This window comes from Natrix helvetica (genome assembly GCF_964273705.1).
Source record: "Natrix helvetica genome assembly, chromosome: 2".
Taxonomy (NCBI): Eukaryota; Metazoa; Chordata; class Lepidosauria; order Squamata; family Natricidae; genus Natrix; species Natrix helvetica.
In genome coordinates, this window is record NC_138552.1 from 236,171,673 (window position 1) to 236,190,479 (window position 18,807).

An 18,807-nucleotide genomic window follows, 5' to 3' on the forward strand; every position below is an offset into this window, starting at 1 on the left:
ATAAGAGCATAAATGTAATATTTTTCTTACAATGAATGTGCATTAAAACAGAACTGAAAATTTCAAACTGGGCTCTCAATTATTTGTTCCATTCCTACAGATTAATTTTGAAATGGCCTTTTAACTTTGAAATGGCACCTTGGATGATTTTGAGACAGTCAATATCTCTCACTCCAACCTATTTCAGAGGACTGTTACGAGGATAAAATAGAAAATCCCTCAAGATTACCTTGAGCCTCCAGTGGAAAGCAGATATAAAGGAATAATAAAATGAATAATAATCAGGAGGAGGAAGGCTTGAAGAATAGGAAGAGAAACAAAACCACGCCACACCACATCACATGCTGCTAATAGTTACATACAGCCCTTAATACTTGAAAGATCAAATAATGCTTGAAATATCAAAGATGCATATTGATAAGAATTCTTGGGCCCCAAATAGGCAATATTAACATTTTATATATTAAGGACAAATGCAAATTTTTAAATTACATCCAAGAAATTAAATTTTTGAAGCACTTCTCTGTGAACAAGTTACATTATTCAGAGCATTGAAACAGAGGTTCCAAGTCCGTGTTCAGAATTTCTATACATGCAGTTTGTACATGCATGAAATATGTTAGTCGAGGCCCTAATTTGGGGAAGAACGAATGTTTTTTAAAGGAAAGATGGCAAACAGTCTGGGAGAGCTTTTCTGGAGATTGTGGAAACATCCAGATATCAGAATGGCCCATATCGGGCTAGATGGAAAATGAGTCTGATTCTGTAGACTTGACTTAGGAGCCATCTTCTCTATTCTCCAAAGACATTCAGGCTATCCAAACTGAAATTTGAGGCAACAGGCAGTCTTAAATCTTGCCATTCCATTCCATACACAACTTCATGGAAAGAACATTTGTTGTATGGAAAAGTCTACAATGGGAAGTTTTAAGAAGGAGATCTTAGTTATTTCCATAGCATCCAATTTAGAGGACTCTGTGTATATCCTGCTTAGTAGTTTTAGTAGTAGTAGTCCGTACATGTGTGTGGGTGCATATATGGGAATAGAATTTCCAAATCAAGTGCCTTTGTTGGAGGCATAAATACTCTTCCAAAGACAATCAGAAGAAATCAGAATAAATGCAAACAACAATGATGAAATTTGAAGTTCAAGGGCAAGAGTTTAGAAAGGGCTACTTTAAATGTAAAAATCACATGAGGGGAATATTTTGCAAGATTTGACATCCTCCTCATGTTATTCAGTAAAGTGGTTTGACATTATGTGATCCAGCTTTGTTCCATCTTAGTTTGGGAAAGTTTAAATTAATGCACATATTCTACCTCTTTGAAAGGTTGGGTCTGCCTGTTTGGATATTAAAAACCTTGGAGTCTTTTTTCTCACAATGCTAAGATAATGCAAACCCACGCAGATACCAAAAATTGCAAGTCTACTAATGTGCAGGGTCTTATGCTTCCTGATATTTCTAACCCTCCATAACTTGAGAAAAAGATTGAAACGTGTATTTACATGCACTTGTTTACGTGTAGTTTGTAGATATTTAGTTTATGGCCTTTTTTTGTGTGGGCGAAGCAACAAAGATTTTTCTCTTGGTTGTCTCTGAACCCTTCCCACCGTTCTGCAGAATTTCTTTATGAGCAATCGTTCACAGCGGGTCTGCCTTCATTCATAGGCATGATAATTAAGCTGAGCAGTTTGCTTAAAGCCTCCTGCGAGAGAGAGAGAATAAAGAAATATTCTCTCTATTCAGAAATGCCAATAAGATCTGCTTGGATGCTATTTTTATGACCGAGATGTAAACTCAAATGGTGGAATCTGGATGAACACTGTTCATATTGTTAGTGCTGTGTGGGTCTTATTAGTATTAGGGGCCAGATACAAAGGTGATCCCTCAAGTGTGGCTGGCAGAAACGACCAGAAACAGAATGACGAATTCAGCAATCCTTGTAGGGCTGACTAAGCAGCTACCGGAGAAGGAGGCAGCTATAAATAGATTGGAACAATCCTTTCCCACCTGTTGCTGAACTTAGAGCTGTTCTTGGTTTAGAATGTGTATGGGCAGAGAAGAAAAATATGTTTTCCAAACTTGGAAGAGTTCTGCAGGCAAGAACATTTTTAACCATTAGCCACATGTGGTATCAGCAAGAGGGCTCTCCCCAAGGGCAAACTGGAGAATACGTTCAGTGGCATCCAGTTTTCTTCCTCAGTCTCTTCCCTTTAAAAAAGCAATTGTGAAGGCTGCAAACTACAAGATAACCTGGAAAGCAGTAAGAAATTGTGAGGAGATAAATGTTTAATTCCTTTCCATCTCCTTGTTGCCTGTTATTGAAGAAAAGAAAACTATACAGATATATCAAACATTCCCCTGTAAAGTGAAGGCAGTACTATGGTGCCATTTTTAATATTAAAAAAGAAAAAAGAAAAGAACCAGAAGGGTGAAACAGTTCAATAGATCACAAAGTCTGTCTTCCACGGAAGACTTCTGTTGCAATGTGTCCCGAGGTACCCAGTTATTCTCCAAAATATGGGGTTACCTGGTCACCTTAGCGTCATTAATTTTTTTGTCAAGTAATCTTAAGTAAAATGTCACTACCATGATGGAAAAATATATTCATTTAAAGAAATTATACTTAAAGTAAGTATTCCTGTGAATGCCATGGATAGCCAAATAAATCAGACTCAAATTATCATATTTTAGACACATTATGTGAAGATCTAGCTCCTTTAAAAAGTCTACAGTAGTGAAGTGGAGAAGAGAATGATCAGCAGCAGGGTGGATGGAGTCAATTTCTGTGGCATTGTCCACTTTTGGAAAATCTGAAAAAACTGAGTTGGGGCAGATTGTCCCAAAGAAAATCCATCTATGTGGTCACTAAGTGTCAACACCAACGTGATGGCACCTAATTAATCAATTCAAAATCAGGAGGTTGCTTCATATTGCATTTATCTTAGGATTCTACTTAGGATCTCACTTTCTTGAACCATGTTTCTGGCCAGATGTAAAAAATAATAAAAGGTAGGGCTCCCATACCTTGAAGCGATAGGAAATAAAAACATTGTGGCTACTTATATTTGATTTATATCTCAGCACAGTGAATGTTGTCCAAGCGTCATGATTTAAACAAGGCATATATGGCCTCTGTGGCCAAGAAAGCTATTGTACAGGTAAAGCTTTACAGAAAAAAAAATGCTTTATGAAATCTTTATTTTGTGCCTTTGCCAACTTTTAGCTTTTGGCTGGGGAGGTGACACCTCATAAACTTTCATACAATGCATTGAAATGTGATGAGAAGCCAATGAACAGCCTCATTGTGTGTCAGGTTCCATGCTATAATACTATTTATATACCTACATTAAAGCAGTTAAATTTGCAAAGTGTTTCTGTTTATTGTGAAAATAAAATATACCTTTTGGCTAACAATAAAGCTGAAGACTTCCACTCCTGAACATTTTGGAAACAACAGTTAATAAAATGAACCAAATCCCTTTTTTAGTTCTAGAATAAGAACAAGCATAAAATGATACTGAATGTTACTCATTCTTTGGTAAGTGGCTTTAATGTGCGGTAACTTTAGAGCTGTGCATACATATGTTTTATCCCAAATAAAGACATTTAGTTTAGATTTCATAAATTAAAAATAAATCCACAATTTTTTTTAAAAAAATCACATCCTTCATTCAAATCAATGTTGCTTGTCTCAAGTTTATGTTGCATAATACTGTTCCTTGGCAAATGGAGAAAACTTAAAGGAGCTGCTTTAAGAAGTCAGTGATAAATTGGCTCTGAAATTAACAGATATCTCCAATGTTCACCCAGTCCATACTTTTTTCTAGAAACCATTCAATCATGATCAGCAAGGCTGGTTTTTGTAGTCCATAAAAGATATATTGATAGCACGGTTTTATACATGATTTGTTTGATCTGAATTACTACAGCACCAGGAAATAGTGACTGAGTTATAGTTAAAGTACTTTGCCTATGATTCTTGTATAAATGTTGAGATTTGGTGACAACCATATCAATTTTATTGCTTTGCCTTATTCTGAAAATGAGCATTTGCCAAACTCTACTTCATTTCAAAGATTGCATAGCATACACATAGATTCATCCCAAAATGAGTTTAAAATTGCCAATATCAGCAACAGAAGTCTTCCGTGGAAGACAGACTTTGTGATCTATTGAACTGTTTCACCCTTCTGGTTCTTTTCTTTTTTTAATATTAAAAATGGCACCATAGTACTGCCTTCACTTTACAGGGGAATGTTTGATATATCTGTATAGTTTTCTTTTCTTCATTGAGGGCTGCATCAGGGTTGCGTTTGACCTTGGGGGGACAGGTTGGGCATGGCCAGTTCGACATCACTTGTGTTGGGGCGCCTATAAAACCGGATCGTGAGCTCAGTTTTTGGCCAGCAAAAATAAGCTCCAGCAAAAACGGGCTCCCAAGCTTTGTGTTTGGCTGTGGTGGCTTCCTGCAACTTTCTGCCAGTGAAAATAGAGTTTGGGAGGGCTGCTTGCAGCCGTCCCGAGCTCCATTTTTGCTGGCAGAGGCACTGCGGGCTGATCCTTTGCTGTTCCCAGGGCAGCTCCAGGGCTGATCCTTTGCTGCTTCCCGGCCAGATCTAAGCACCCTGCGGGCCAGATTTGGCCCCTGGGCCTTGAGTTTGACACCGCTGATATAGATAAATAATTTTCCTTGTCTGTAAAAGGGTATTCTAGATCATGTTGAAAATTGGTAGGCCACTCCGCCAAATGTGACAAAAACACACATTTTTCATTCCATTTTCAAATGCTGAAGATGTTAGCAGCACAAACCATAGGCTATTGCCCATTAAAAATAAAAGAAATTCCTAATTGGTTCCCAAATGAGAAGGCTGCAAAGGCTCACACTTTTCAGGTTTAAAATGCTAGCTATCTGCAGGATGTGTGGATACTGTATTGAAAAGGATAATTTTGAAAGATATATTAGTAAAGGGAGTAATATAAAAAGAAAAAGATTGCAAATGTATTTTTAATCTATAACATGAAAGAAAAAGAGAGAAAAGCCCAACATTTTTTCTTGCCTCTTGAGTTCTCAGTGAAATTCAAGAGTGGGTTAACCCCACAAGCTAGCAAAAAAACCCCACACCATTTTATTACTTTTGCAGAACCAATCTGGGGAATAAAATATAAAATTTAATTCACAAATTTTTCATTGAGTTCTGTAGTTTTCCTCTAAATTTTCCTTAGCTGCTTCTGTTTTCCCTGGTGGTTGTTTCTTTCTTTTCTTTTTTCTGATCTTCTCCCATACTTCCATTCTTTATGCCTCATTGTGCTACCAAAATTGTCTTTTGCCTCATTATTCTGGACTTATGCTGCTGTCTTCTTACTGATTCCTTCATCCAGCAAACATGTCTTTCTTCCCTGATACCCTATATATCAAAACATGTTTGTTGATGGTCATTCCTTATTTAGATCCATCTGTTTCCTTTTTCTATTCCCACCAACAATGCAGTACTTTGTTGCTTTCCTCTTATTTCTGGAACTGCGTAGCAAAACATATCCATAGTAGTACTTCTACATGGGGCTTCCCTTGAAATGCACTCGGAGATTGCAGTTGGTCCAGAATGCGGCCGCGCGGGTGATTATGGGGAGTACTAGGTACTCCCATGTGACACCTCTCCTGCGCGAGCTGCACTGGCTTCCTGTGGTCTATCGGGTGCGTTTCAAGGTCTTGATTACGATCTTTAAAGCGCTCCATGGCTCAGGACCTAGTTACCTGCGGGATCGTATTCTGCCCCATACATCCCTACGACCCATCCACTCACACAGAGAGGGACTTCTCCAGGTGCCGTCCACCAGACAGTGCCGTGGGGCGGCGCCTAGGAGCAGAGCCTTCTCTGTGGCGGGCCCAGCCCTGTGGAATGACCTCCCTCCGGATATTAGGACCACCACTGACCCCCGCTCCTTCCGTGTAAAGCTCAAGACCCACCTATTCCAAATAGCTGGCCTGGCTCAACCATAACTTCATAACGCTCCTGACGGGTTTTTTAATTCGGTAATTTTATTCAATGGGATTTTAAATTGTGTTTTTTAATTGTTTTCACTCATTAGTCTACCTCCTCCATGCACATACACATGTATATGTCTTTGTTCTTATGTATGTATGTTTGTCTTTATCTGTATTTTATTTGCTCTGATTGTACGCCGCCCCGAGTCCTTCGGGAGAGGGTTGCGGCTAACAAATAAAATTATTATTATTATTATTATTATTATTATTATTATTATTATTATTATTATTATTATTATTATTATTATTATTATTATTATTATTATTATTATTCTCTTATTTCAGTGCCACAATTCTTCATTAAATTTGGAGATATGAGTTTGTGGTTGATTTTTCTATACTTTTTTTTAAAGAATAGAATCGAATATCTTTTATTGGTCAAGTTTGATAGGACCCACAACAAATATTATGTAAATCACTGCATGTACTAGATTTTATTCTCTTGAGGAAAGGGAAAATTCTCTGTTTTATATTCTGTGTGGTGTTTTTTGTTTCATTGACCAGCATGACTGTTTTGGTCCTACTGGAACTTATCATACGTTATTCTAACAAAAAATACTATACTGGATAAACACTATAAAAATAGATAATTCTTCCACACTCCAAAATGACACTTATATTTTTGCAAAAAAATAAATGCTGAAACTATTTTATGAAATTCATAGGCTGTCCCAATTTGTTGCAATTCTACTATCTATTGTCCACATGAATATAAGTAACATGAACAGAAACAGGGTTACTAGCATTCCAGGTTGTAAGCTAAGTCAACATGACTCCTAGTGACTTCATGAACCCATTCATGCAATTTTCTTGGCAAAATAACAGTGGTACTTTTTCCATTGAAATTGTCCAAAGTTCTTTGCTGATTCCACAGCAAACAACTGATATATTTGATAGCAGATTTAAAAAATGAATTGCAAAGAATAACAGAATAATAGAGTTAGAAGGGACCTTGGAGGTCTTCTAGTCTAACCTGCTGCTCAGGCAGGAAACCCTGTACCATTTCAGACAAATCATTCCTAATCTCTTCTTAAAAACCTCCAGAGTTGGAGCACCTTTGACTTCTGGAGGCAAAATTAACTATTTTGATTAACATTAACTATTCTAACTGTTCTTTGAAATGTGAATTTAAGGAGCCATAGTGTGGCATCCACACAGAAGGAAGTGGCACCATTGTGACATTTATTTATACAATTTACTGTATAGACAGTCTGAGCCAATTAGAAAGTATCATGATGCAAGTTCAGCCCCTCTTCCTCATGCATCATGATGTTGTGTGCATGCACCAAAGGGACTAAGTTTGCAGTGCAACATACTGGATAATTTTTTTCTTTCTAAGAAAAGCAGTGAATGCCTCTGAAGCTACAGTAAGTTCTACCCTGATGGTAGGGACTTATTAGTTAAGGTCTGAACATTTGAACATTTGCCTATACAACAAAAACTTTACTTTCATCCTAATATTTGCATTAATCAGTCAATTTAAAATCACACAAACACAGCCTAAAACATAGAGATTTAATAGTAAAAAAGAGATTTTTTATAAGGTTTCTTAAAGTAGATTTAAAAACAAAAAGCAAATATATATTTAAAATAATTATCAGATTATATTTATAGTTGATTTATTAAGTCATTTTCATAATCATATACTTGTAGAGAAATCCTGCAGTGAATTTTTATAAAAAATATGCATAACTATCAAATACAATTTTAAAATACTTTTACAGATTTTTTTTTAGAAAAATCATCCTCATAAAACAGATAAGTAACAAATGATTGTGCTTACAAACAGAAATTCTTCTTGAAAAAATAAATCTACGGATTTCATGTTTCACAGTATAGGCTATTTTCTGTTTTAAAGGAACCTTCCCATGCTGATGCCCTCTAAATCTGTTTGATTTTATACTGTTTTGGGATTACTGGAATTGAATAATCTAGATGTCCAGATGTCCAATCCATCTGGTGTATGCTATATTGGGAAAGGATGCTTTAAGTCACGATACATGATTTAGTATCCCATCAAACAACTTCATCAACATTACTAATGCAATGGGACTCAACTCTTCTACGCTATGAATCAAATAAAATTGGACGGAATATAAGAAAGATTTGGTTTATTGTGCCTTCATCTCTTCTGTCAAATCCACTTCTTAGAGCTGCTATAATTGTGTGACATTTTTTTTCTAATCAAGATGAAGCCTGAAACATGGAAGCAGTGTGATTGTACAATAACTGAAGTTACCTCTGAAAAAGCAGACTTTTAAACAATTCATTATTAAATACAAATGCTACATTGATACTCGTGTGTTATCGGCTACTTGATTTTTATTCCCTTACACATTAATGATGGCACTGCAGAATAATACAAAACAAAGATGCATAGCTAATTAGAATACATGGATATACAGTCAAAAACTAGGTGATAACCTAGTTTTGCAGTATGTGTGGACTGGCCAAAGATGGCCAAAATCTCCTTTGGAGTTACTAACTATACCAATACATAGTTCATCCAAGTTATTTATATTATATCATCTGCTTACTTCACTTACAGACAGAACTCAGTGCTCTTATTAATAGATATCATATCTATCTATCATCATCTATCTATTTATCTATCATCTATCTATCATCTATCTATCTATCTATCTATCTATCTATCTATCATCTATCTATCTATCTATCTATCATCTATCTATCATCTATCAATCAATCAATCAATCTATCTATCTATCTATCATCTATCTATCTATCTATCATCTATCTATCTATCTATCATCTATCTATCTATCTATCTATCTATCTATCTATCTATCTATCTATCTATCTATCTATCTATCTATCTATCTATCATCTATCATCTATCATCTATCTTTGTCCAAGAAAGAGTTATGTGCACTATTGAATTGTGCTTCCAGGTTTTTAACAGATAGTGCTGCTTTTCTATTAAGATTTCTGTAGTCCAGCAGAAACTGCTACTGTTGATCAGAATGGAAAGTGACCATGAGCATTAGTGTGACCACGGACAGCTCCTTGGTGTTCCCTAGACTTCCAGAAACTCTTAATTCTTTTACAGTTGTTCTTAATGTGTAAATAATGGATGGCAAGGAACAACCACTCTTTGTTGTCTAATAAAATAGTTCTTTGCAACTGACTGTGCCGACTATGGCGTCCTTTTGTTAAATAGGCATAGCCACTGCCCATGGCAATCTTTTTTCTTAGTTCAACAACAAACTTTAATAAAAATATGATAAAGGAGATTCCTATACCAGATGTGTCCATCGGCTGCTTTCCTTTGGAATGACCAAAACTACATAGACTTTACTCCTTTACTAGAATTATCTAAAATTAGGCATTGTGTAGGAGATGCCTGGCATTTTGCATGCTTTCTGTGGCTCACACTACTATTGATCTTTGCATATTTTGAATAGATACTCTTATTTTCTAAGCGGTGGGCTCTAAAGTTTAAAATGACGTACAGATGTATTTTAGAGCCTCACAGTGTTCAGCTGTCAAATTCTTCCCAATATCTTGTCTTCTCTGGTATAGATAGTAATGTAAGGAATGTAAGTTCCATAGGACAACATATAGATATCCTCTGACGTCTTCCAATCTTACTAATTCCACTTAGGTCTTCTGGAGACCTTGACCCACAATGTAGAGTTCAGGATAAGAAGATGACTTGCCTATCCCTTTTCCCTCAGAGAAATACTTGCTTTTCCAGGAATCTCCTTCCTTTAAAAGGCCATTTTCCATGCTGCAAAAAAAAAAAAAAAAAAAAAAGACTATTGAAATTTAATATTTCAAATAAAATAACAAAGGTGTGTTAATCTAGGAAAGGAAGAAAATTATCACATCATTTTAAATTCCAATTTTTTTGAAGAAAACAATCAATAAAATTATCCTTCAAAGGCAAGAATTCCTAGCACAAACATTTTGCATTCCAAATATCATATTTCAGTGACCTGCATAAAACATGCACCCATTAAACACATATTCATAGCATGGATTTTTAAAATAAAAAGTATTATTTTTATGTAAAAACAGGAAGGTCGGAAAGGCACTGAAATCACAATTGTATTAGAATTATTATTAATTGCCGAACATGCCCATTAGTTTATGGCCAGAAGTGCTTAGAGACTTCTGTGCATATGCAGTGTAGTAGATCAGGTGTTGGATTAGGTCTGGGAAATACAGCTTCAATTTTGTTCACAATCATGAAAGCTTATTGACTGATTTTTGATCAGTCGTACTTTTGTCCCAGTCTGCTTCATAGGGTTGTTGTGGGAAAAATGATAAGAGAAAGTGCTAGGTATGAACTTCTGGAAGTAAGATGTGATGTACGCTAACAGATTATATATATATATATATATATATATATATATATATATATATATATATATATATATATATATATATATATATACACACAAATACAACACAAATATAAAAAGGCAACATTAAAAATAAAAATATGGTTTTCTGCCTGCATGGTCTTCTGTGATGAGCCGAAGGACAGAAAGAGGGAGTAGTGACCTTCCTCCCATATTTAGGCATACCAGGGGTTGTAACACAAATACATACCTATTTCCCTGGCTCAACTGATAAGGAGGCGAACCTGTGGCTTAGTGGCTAAGACTCCTGCCTAGTATATAATGCAGCCCAGGTTCAAATCCCAGTAAGGGTATGGCTAGCTGATGAGAGCTAATTAGCTCAAAATAGATCTATACTAGTCTCCCTTTATTTATTTATCAGTACAAATACAACACAAATATAAAAAGGCAACATTAAAAATAAAAATATGGTTTTCTGCCTGCATGGTCTTCTGTGATGAGCCGAAGGACAGAAAGAGGGAGTAGTGACCTTCCTCCCATATTTAGGCATACCAGGGGTTGTAACACAAATACATACCTATTTCCCTGGCTCAACTGATAAGGAGGCGAGCCTGTGGCTTAGTGGCTAAGACTCCTGCCTAGTATATAATACAGCCCAGGTTCAAATCCCAGTAAGGGTATGGCTAGCTGATGAGAGCAATCTGTTTTATAATATGAATGATTTTTATTAAGAGATTTAACCGGAAAATAATATTTTGTAATGCCACAAGGGAGTTTTACAGCACCCTTTTATGATTTGTGATTTTGAAGCATATTTCCTGAGTTTAATGACTGGTTTCTTGAAAATTTGGAAACAACAACAATGACAGTAATTTACTCTGGTTATGTTTGGATATGATGCCTTAACATGAAGTGAAATATTTGATTAGAAACCCCTTTCAGCTCTCAGCCGAACCATTATACAAGTGGAAGATTTTAATCTGGTATGCATTAGCCTAAAATAAAAGTTTTCCCCTCATTATACATGCTCAAATACTACATGGTTTTGTAGTGTTTCTTCATGCTGTGTCTGATTTTAACTAATTGCCAAATGAAGAATAAAGTAATCCACCTCTTCTTTCCATATAATTACAGAGGTTTGCTGGCTCTCATAACTTCAAAGTCTAATAGTCTATTCCCCTGCTATTCAGGGAAAGGAAACTGTCAGGAAACTGTTAATGGACATTACTGTACTGTACAGTTCTAATTTGGGGCCATGGACACATTTTTAATACTGAAGAATCTGATAGGAGTATAAATGTTCCATAGAAAACTGCTACCCAGATTGTTGATGTAACAATCTGTCAAACATTTTTTTTCTTATTTATTTGCTTATAAGTTGTCAAGCTGAATCCAAGCTTTCGCCTAGTAGACTTCCCCTAGGGGTTTAGCTGGTTGTCACAGGATGAGCAGAGCCTCAATTATTAAAAATAATTTGTGGCTGTTTTGTCACGTTCATTAACATGATTGGTAAATAAAATGCATACAAACATATAATGTATAGGTTGGAAGAGGCTCCTGAACATCATTTAGTACAGCATTTCTCAATATCAGCAACTTTAAGGTACACAGACTTGAAATACTAGAATTTCCCAGCCAGTATCCTGGGGAATTTGGAGAAATGAAGTCCACACATCTTAAAGTTCTTGAGGTTGAGAAACACTGATCTAGCCCAACCTCCTCTTTAGTTCAGGATTCATTAAAGTCTCTTCTTCACTTCCTGTTTGAAAGTCTCCAATTAAGGGGGCCACCACAATTCTTGATAGACTCTTCCATTGTCCAGCAATGATAGTTAGGAAATTCCTACTGTTGCTGAGCATAAATATATCTTTCTCTTAATTTCAATTTGCTAGCCCTTATTTTTTCAATTGCAACAGAGAATAATTTTGCTCTCTTCTGCAGGTGACAAACTTTCAGATATTTTGGGACAACTATCATATATCCTCTTAGATTTCTCCTTTGTAAACTAGAGCTGCCCAAGTCCTTAACTATTCTGGTCATCATATTCTAAGTGTGGCCTAACCCCACCAAGAAAAACAGAAAGTTACCTTTCATAATCTGCATTTAATGTTTTTGCTGGTGTAGCCTAGGACTGTGTTGGTCTTTTTAGCAGCTGCATTTGCTCAATTTCAGTTGGAGTTCCATTAGTATTCTTATATTTTTAAACATTGGAACTCACTCTTCACAGGAAGAGATTCCGAAACAATCAGCAATAATGATTGTTGACAAGTAAGGAAACAATAAAAAAGCTCATCACACTGTATGAGGGAGTCAAACTATTCTCCAAAGCACCTGAGGGTAGAACAGGAAGCAATGGGTGGAAACTAATCAAGGAGAGAAGCAACTTAGAACTGAGGAGAAACTTCCTGACAGTTAGAACAATTAATCAGTGGAACAGCTTGCCTCCAGAAGTTGTGAATGCCCCAACACTGGAAGTCTTTAAGAAGATGTTGGATACCTATTTGTCTGAAACGGTATAGGGTTTCCTACCTAGGCAGGGGGTTGGACTAGAAGACCTCCAAGGTCCCTTCCAACTCTACTATTGTATTGTATTGTATTGTATTGTATTGTATTGTATTGTATTGTATTGTATTGTATTGTATTGTATTGTATTGTATTGTATCAGTCATGGTAAAACAGTAACACCACCAAGAGGAAATACTGTATACTCTACTACAGGGGTGTCCAAACTTGGGAACTTTAAGACTTGTGGACTTCAACTCCCAGAATTCCCCAGCCAGGCTGGCTGGGGAATTCTGGGAGTTGAAGTCCACAAGTCTTAAAGTTCCCAAGTTTGGACACCCCTGCTCTACTAGGTCAATAGAGAAAACTTGACTAAAAGACGAACATTCTCAAGTAATAAGCAAAATTTCTCCATCTTTGCTCATATGTTTATTATATCAGCACACTACCTTTCCTTCAAGAGCTTTCTTCAAGAGGTTAGCTTCAGCATAACTTTGTGAAATGTAGTTACCAGAAAGGACTATAGTCATCTAGTTCGCTTCAGAGATGAGAACATTTAAAATCCTTTCTCACAATAAGAAACCCGATAAGGAAGCGGCCTGGCCTATGCTAATGTTAGCCTGCCTGTGTTCTCTGACTATGTCAAAAATTAGGGCAGGATGAAAATGCACCATTAAAACCAATGTGCAGATGTGCCCCTTGGAAACAATGGCTTGTCAGAAAAGAACTATGGATTATAAAACATGCTGATCTTGACAATTAGGCTATACATCTAAATTCAGTGAAAAAGTTTTGAAATTAAGGCGTCTTACCTTGCTTGATTAAGCACAGGGTCGTTCTCTGACGTAACAAAAACTGGCAGTGGAAGCTGGAATTCAGGCCTGTGGTCAGAGAAGCTCCTCCTGAGGCAGGGCTGAGGACTAGCAGCACTGTTGATCATCCTCTGTTGACCCACAAGTTGCCTGAGCTGCATGCTATTTCTTCTTGCAGATGTTGAGCCTTCAGGCTGGGCCACAGCCCCTCCCATTGGGTTAATGTTTGGTGACACTACTGGCTTGGCTTCAAATAAAGAAGAAGTAGCTGGGCAAAATATTGAGTGAGCATTGCTAACAATCTTTGGGGAGGCAGAATGTGGCTCGTCCCTGGAGTCCATATTGTTTTGTAAACATCTATGAAACAGAGATGGGGAAATAGATGGAGTAGTTCCAAAAGGAGGTTCTTGGTCATAGGGTGGTAGGCTGGACACCTTTTGATTCTGGGAACTTTGTTGTTTGCGTATTACTGGAGGATTAGAGAGATTTTGTTGGGATGGTGGGGAAATCACTTTCCTCTGTACCATGGGACTTGCTGACCTGGAGTGAGTTGAGGGACTAGGTTGCTGCTGTAGAATTGGAGAAGTAACTTGATGAATAGCTCTGTGATACAGTGGTGGACTTGGAAACCTCTTTTGATTAGGAGGTGAGGAAGGTGGTATTCTTCCTGGTGATACTCGGCTGATAAAACCAGCTGTTTTCTCATTTTTCTTTAATAAATCAGGAGAATTTTGCTTTTCTGGTAAAGGAGCTTCACTGTTACTTATATTTCCTTGATTGCTCCCATTCGATTCTGATGCTTCTTTAGGATTTGGAAGAGGTATTATTTTACAAGACTGTTTATATAGATTTGCAACTTTTTCCATTTCATCATCTCTTTTGTGGCAATCAGACTTATAGGTTGCACTAAACTCCAAGAAATATTTATTTGGTGTGGTATCTGCCTCGCTATTTGGTGCTTTGTTGACAGCTGGGGAATTGCTGAAATTCTTATTTGGTAACAGATCAAGTGAACAGAGGGAAAATTTCATCCGTGGAGAAATCTGAGTAATTTTCTTGGTGGTGCACTGTTCATTTGTTCTGGTAGTCTTATCAACCTCTTCCAAATAGTTGTCTTCCATCTTTATATCTCCTGAACATTCAGTTGATTCAAGTAACATTTCCATTAACATTTCCGGTGGTGGAGGAGGTAGGTTTTCCATATCAATCTCACCAGAATCCTCATTTATATCAAGGCTATTTGTAAATTCCATTGAACTATTGTCACTAAGAGTACAATGTCCAGTTCTGATGTTTTTGCAACTGGCATCTTCTAATAGTGAAACTTTATGTTTGTTATTTATGGGCACAAATCCTTTGGGAAGTGGAAGGATGGGAGAAATGCTTTGAAGTCCAAACTTTCTGACACATTTTATTGGGCCCAATGTTCTTAAGTTTGAGGGTTTCACCAGACTTTCAGATGGGCTAAATGTTTCAATTAATTTTTTCACAGATTTACATGGTGGAGTATTGGGTTTGGAGGTCCCAGAATAATTTTCTTTTCTAGATATCAGATCTTCTGAAGACATGCCACTTGTGGTCGTTTTACATTTTACATTTTCATTGTATCTACATGAAGAATCAGGCAGTATATTGAAGTTTTTAGCAAGAGATGCTTTCAGTTTATTAGTGGAAGTTCTGTGAGCAACAGGCTCAAAATATTGAGACAATTCTTTTGGGTTCAATATTTCCAATGTATCATTGATTTCCTCTTTTCCATTTAATTGATAAAATAATTCTAACCTTCTGTCAAGATCTTTCTGAGTTCTTTGAAGTTCCAAAAGAGTGGGATCCTCAGCATGACTTTTGAGAGACACCTCAGACCTAGTCCGTTTCTGTTTAATCTGGCTCTTCTGCCCCCCAGAGGCTGTACTAGGTCTCCGAAATTCTTTTCCATTTTCATCTTCTATCCATGCCCTTTGCCGACATTTAGCTGGAACAAATTTTATCTTTTCACTAATGGCATCTTTCATTTTGAGAATTATCTCATTATCTGTGCTATCTATTTGTTTGGTGGAAGCCTTCTGTCTATTCTCTTGTGCTGCAGGAAATGATATAGATCTTTTAGATAAAGCATTTTTTTCTTTTTCAGACAGGCTTATAGAGTCACATTCTTCCTCAGATAAACTGTTGGCACTATTGTCTTCATTTGCGGAGGAAATGCTACTGAACTCACTCTGTTTGAAGCTATTACCTTCATGGGTTTTATCCGAGTTAAAGGTTTTCAAGATATTTTGATGTTGCAGAAAAGCAGATCTACCTTTTGATACTACCTCAGATGATGATATTGAATTCCTTATCTGTGGAGATGAGTAAGATATATTCTTAAACTGTTTTTCCAGCACACAGTCTTGGGACATGCTTACACCATTCCTGGAGTTGCATGGACTTCTGTGAATGGTCTCACAATTTGTTTCCATTCCATACCTGTCAATAATATTCAAATCTTTCACTGATTCACTGTCAATGCCTATGCCACTGTCTTCAGAATAAAGAGTCATATCATCAACGTAATGATTGGAAGATCCAACTGCAGATTCTTCAAGATTCTTTATTATCCTGACCAAGTGTTCATCAAGATGTTGCTTTGCTTTTATTTTTTCTTCTAAGCTGGTACTTGCAGACTGCAAAAAGCTGCAAGACTCCTGCAGGACATCAGAGGCTAAAGAGGCCACAGTTCCATTTAACAACTGCATTTTGTTGACAGTGTATTGTAATAATTGTTGCAAAAGATCTGGCTGCTCTTTTGGATTTTCTTTGCCAGCTGACCAAGCCAGGTTCCCTCCCACTTCTTTGAGGAGGTCTTCTCCATCTTCAATAATTTCTTCGAAAAGGTGGTTGATTCCGTCAAACCGAAAAAGCAAAAAGTTCACTAACTGTTGCACAATTAATTGTGTTTCGGTAACCTGATCTGTCATGCATAAGATAGCCTCATATTTGGCAATATTAGGATTGAGATATGCATATGCGTTTTGATGGGCCTTAACAAGACCATCTGGGAAATCTACCTTTTTCTCAGGCTGACATACAGAAGAGCTGGATTTCTCTTTACTTTTGCAAGAACGCCCTGGTTTTCCCTGCCTGCTCCTTTGCTTCTTCCCATTTTTGTGTTTTGGATTTTTGTTGCTTTCACTTTTATCTCCCATGGTAGCATCCACCTTTTCTGTCTCAGAACTTTTTTGCTTTTTAATCATAATTGCTTCTGCCATATGTTTGCCTTTGTTTAACTTCATCGATTCAGAAATGGCTATTTCAGTCTTTGAGACTATCTTTTCAATTTCTTTCTCTTCCTGGTCCAGCTCAGATAGCAAAGGATCCTCAGACGAGGAATAGAAATTAACATCCTTCTCTTCATTTGATAAATTTTTGAAGAAGTGATCTTTAACTTGAGCCTCCTCCTGTCTTATTCCTTCAGTATCACAAGAAGAGGAGCCTTTGATCAGCAAAGGAAATGAAAAACCTTCACCCCCTCGGTCAACTAACGCAATTCTTTTATCCATCAACTTTGTTTCAGGATTCTTAACAATATCACTATGTGAAGGAGTACAACCCATTGTGCTCTACCTTCCCAAGTTTCTTTACTACTGAAAGATAGTCAATAGATGAAGCAAAGATGAAAAAAGAATGAAAACTTACAAGTTTAGCTGAGGTTGGGAGCTGGCATTTTTTGAAGAAAGCTTCATCTTGAAGAACCACTGCTTTGCAGATTGCCTATTTGTTAAGGAACCTTCAGTCCCAGCTTGGTCAGTGTATTCTCCTCTTTAACAATTTCCCTTATGAAAAATATCTGTGGCGTTTTCGACTGAGCTAGGGGATTAAGAGGGCTTATGCATCTTGCTTCTGCCTTAACAGATGTCAACCAGAAAGAAGGATTTAAGCTAATTAGGATAAGAAGCCCACAGCTAGTTTGTTGTGCTTGTAACAGGACAATTCCTATCACACACTGCATTTTACAAAATTGGCTTTTGGTCCATTGCAATGGGTTCTCATTGTATTTCATTTCTAAACTTTCTTTGGGCTCTGAAATTCCAAAGACAGATGCAGTTGTATGTCAGTTCCAAGAACACTGTTTGCAAGGCAAAATACTACTGCACGGTCACCTATAAAAGGACTGAACGTGACCTTGGATGACTAATGCCAATTAGGAAGAAACACAATCTACAAAGCCAAGGAAAACAGCATTAAAAGGCTTATTAAGCCGTTCAGTCTTATCCCATCTCAAGATCAGCACGAGCAAGCATTCGTTTCCTTGAGGACTTTCTCCAAGAACGCCTTGAATAGTTTTAGCTCTCCTCCCTTTTAACTTTCTAAAATGATAAAGCTGTTTTGCATAATTCTATTTTTCAGAGTTAAATAATGATCCCAATTCAGCATGCACTACCCCCCCCCCCCAAACTCTGCTTTGATTTCTTCAAGTGCAAGAGCACCTGCAGCAGTTCATGGGAGGCTATGAATTATTCACCAGAGTGATGTCTCTCAGCATCAAAAGAGTGCTCAGTAATGTTCTCTTGCCCAAAGGCTGGATTAACGCAACCAGGTGCAGTTGATTAGTCTAATGAAAATGCCCTTTATATGAACTTGGAGGGGTTCCCAATCACTTTACAGCCAGTACAAACAAGAGATGTTGTCACTCTGAATACCAATCAGATTCTTGATCAAGAACAAGCTAGTGAAATACCTTGCAGTCATAGTAGATCTATTCAAATGTAAATGCTTTGATTATTATGAATAATCTTTATTTTTCCAAGGTCTTGGCTGATTTAGAGTTCTTACTTCACAGATCTGCTGTAGATTACATTAAACCTCAGAAAGAATTCAACACTGTGGACTTAATATTATTTCTAGAGCAATAGCTTAAGACGATCATGAAATTAAAGGAGAAGTTTGTCTCCCATGTCGTAATGCTAGAACTCAGGTCATTGAATGAAACTCAGCATTGGAACATGTGTGTCATTGATAATGAATTTCTTCACATGCTTTATAATCTATGTAATGTGTAGTGTTAGCAAGAGACAGAGATAACTATATACTAGGAAGGCTTTAAATGAAGTTATAGACAAATTGATGGAGTACTGTAC

At 36.9% G+C, this 18,807-nt stretch overlaps 1 protein-coding gene across 1 annotated transcript; it reads right to left on the minus strand.

Moving 5' to 3' along the window:
- Nucleotides 1-8,829: 8,829 nt before the first annotated feature.
- PCARE (photoreceptor cilium actin regulator) lies at nucleotides 8,830-17,283 on the minus strand (the record flags this gene model as incomplete). Its single annotated transcript, XM_081943926.1, has 2 exons — nucleotides 8,830-9,799; nucleotides 13,691-17,283. 2 exons carry the CDS (start codon nucleotides 17,281-17,283, stop codon nucleotides 9,670-9,672), a joined length of 3,723 nt encoding a protein of 1,240 aa, XP_081800052.1. The 3' UTR covers nucleotides 8,830-9,669.
- Nucleotides 17,284-18,807: the final 1,524 nt, after the last annotated feature.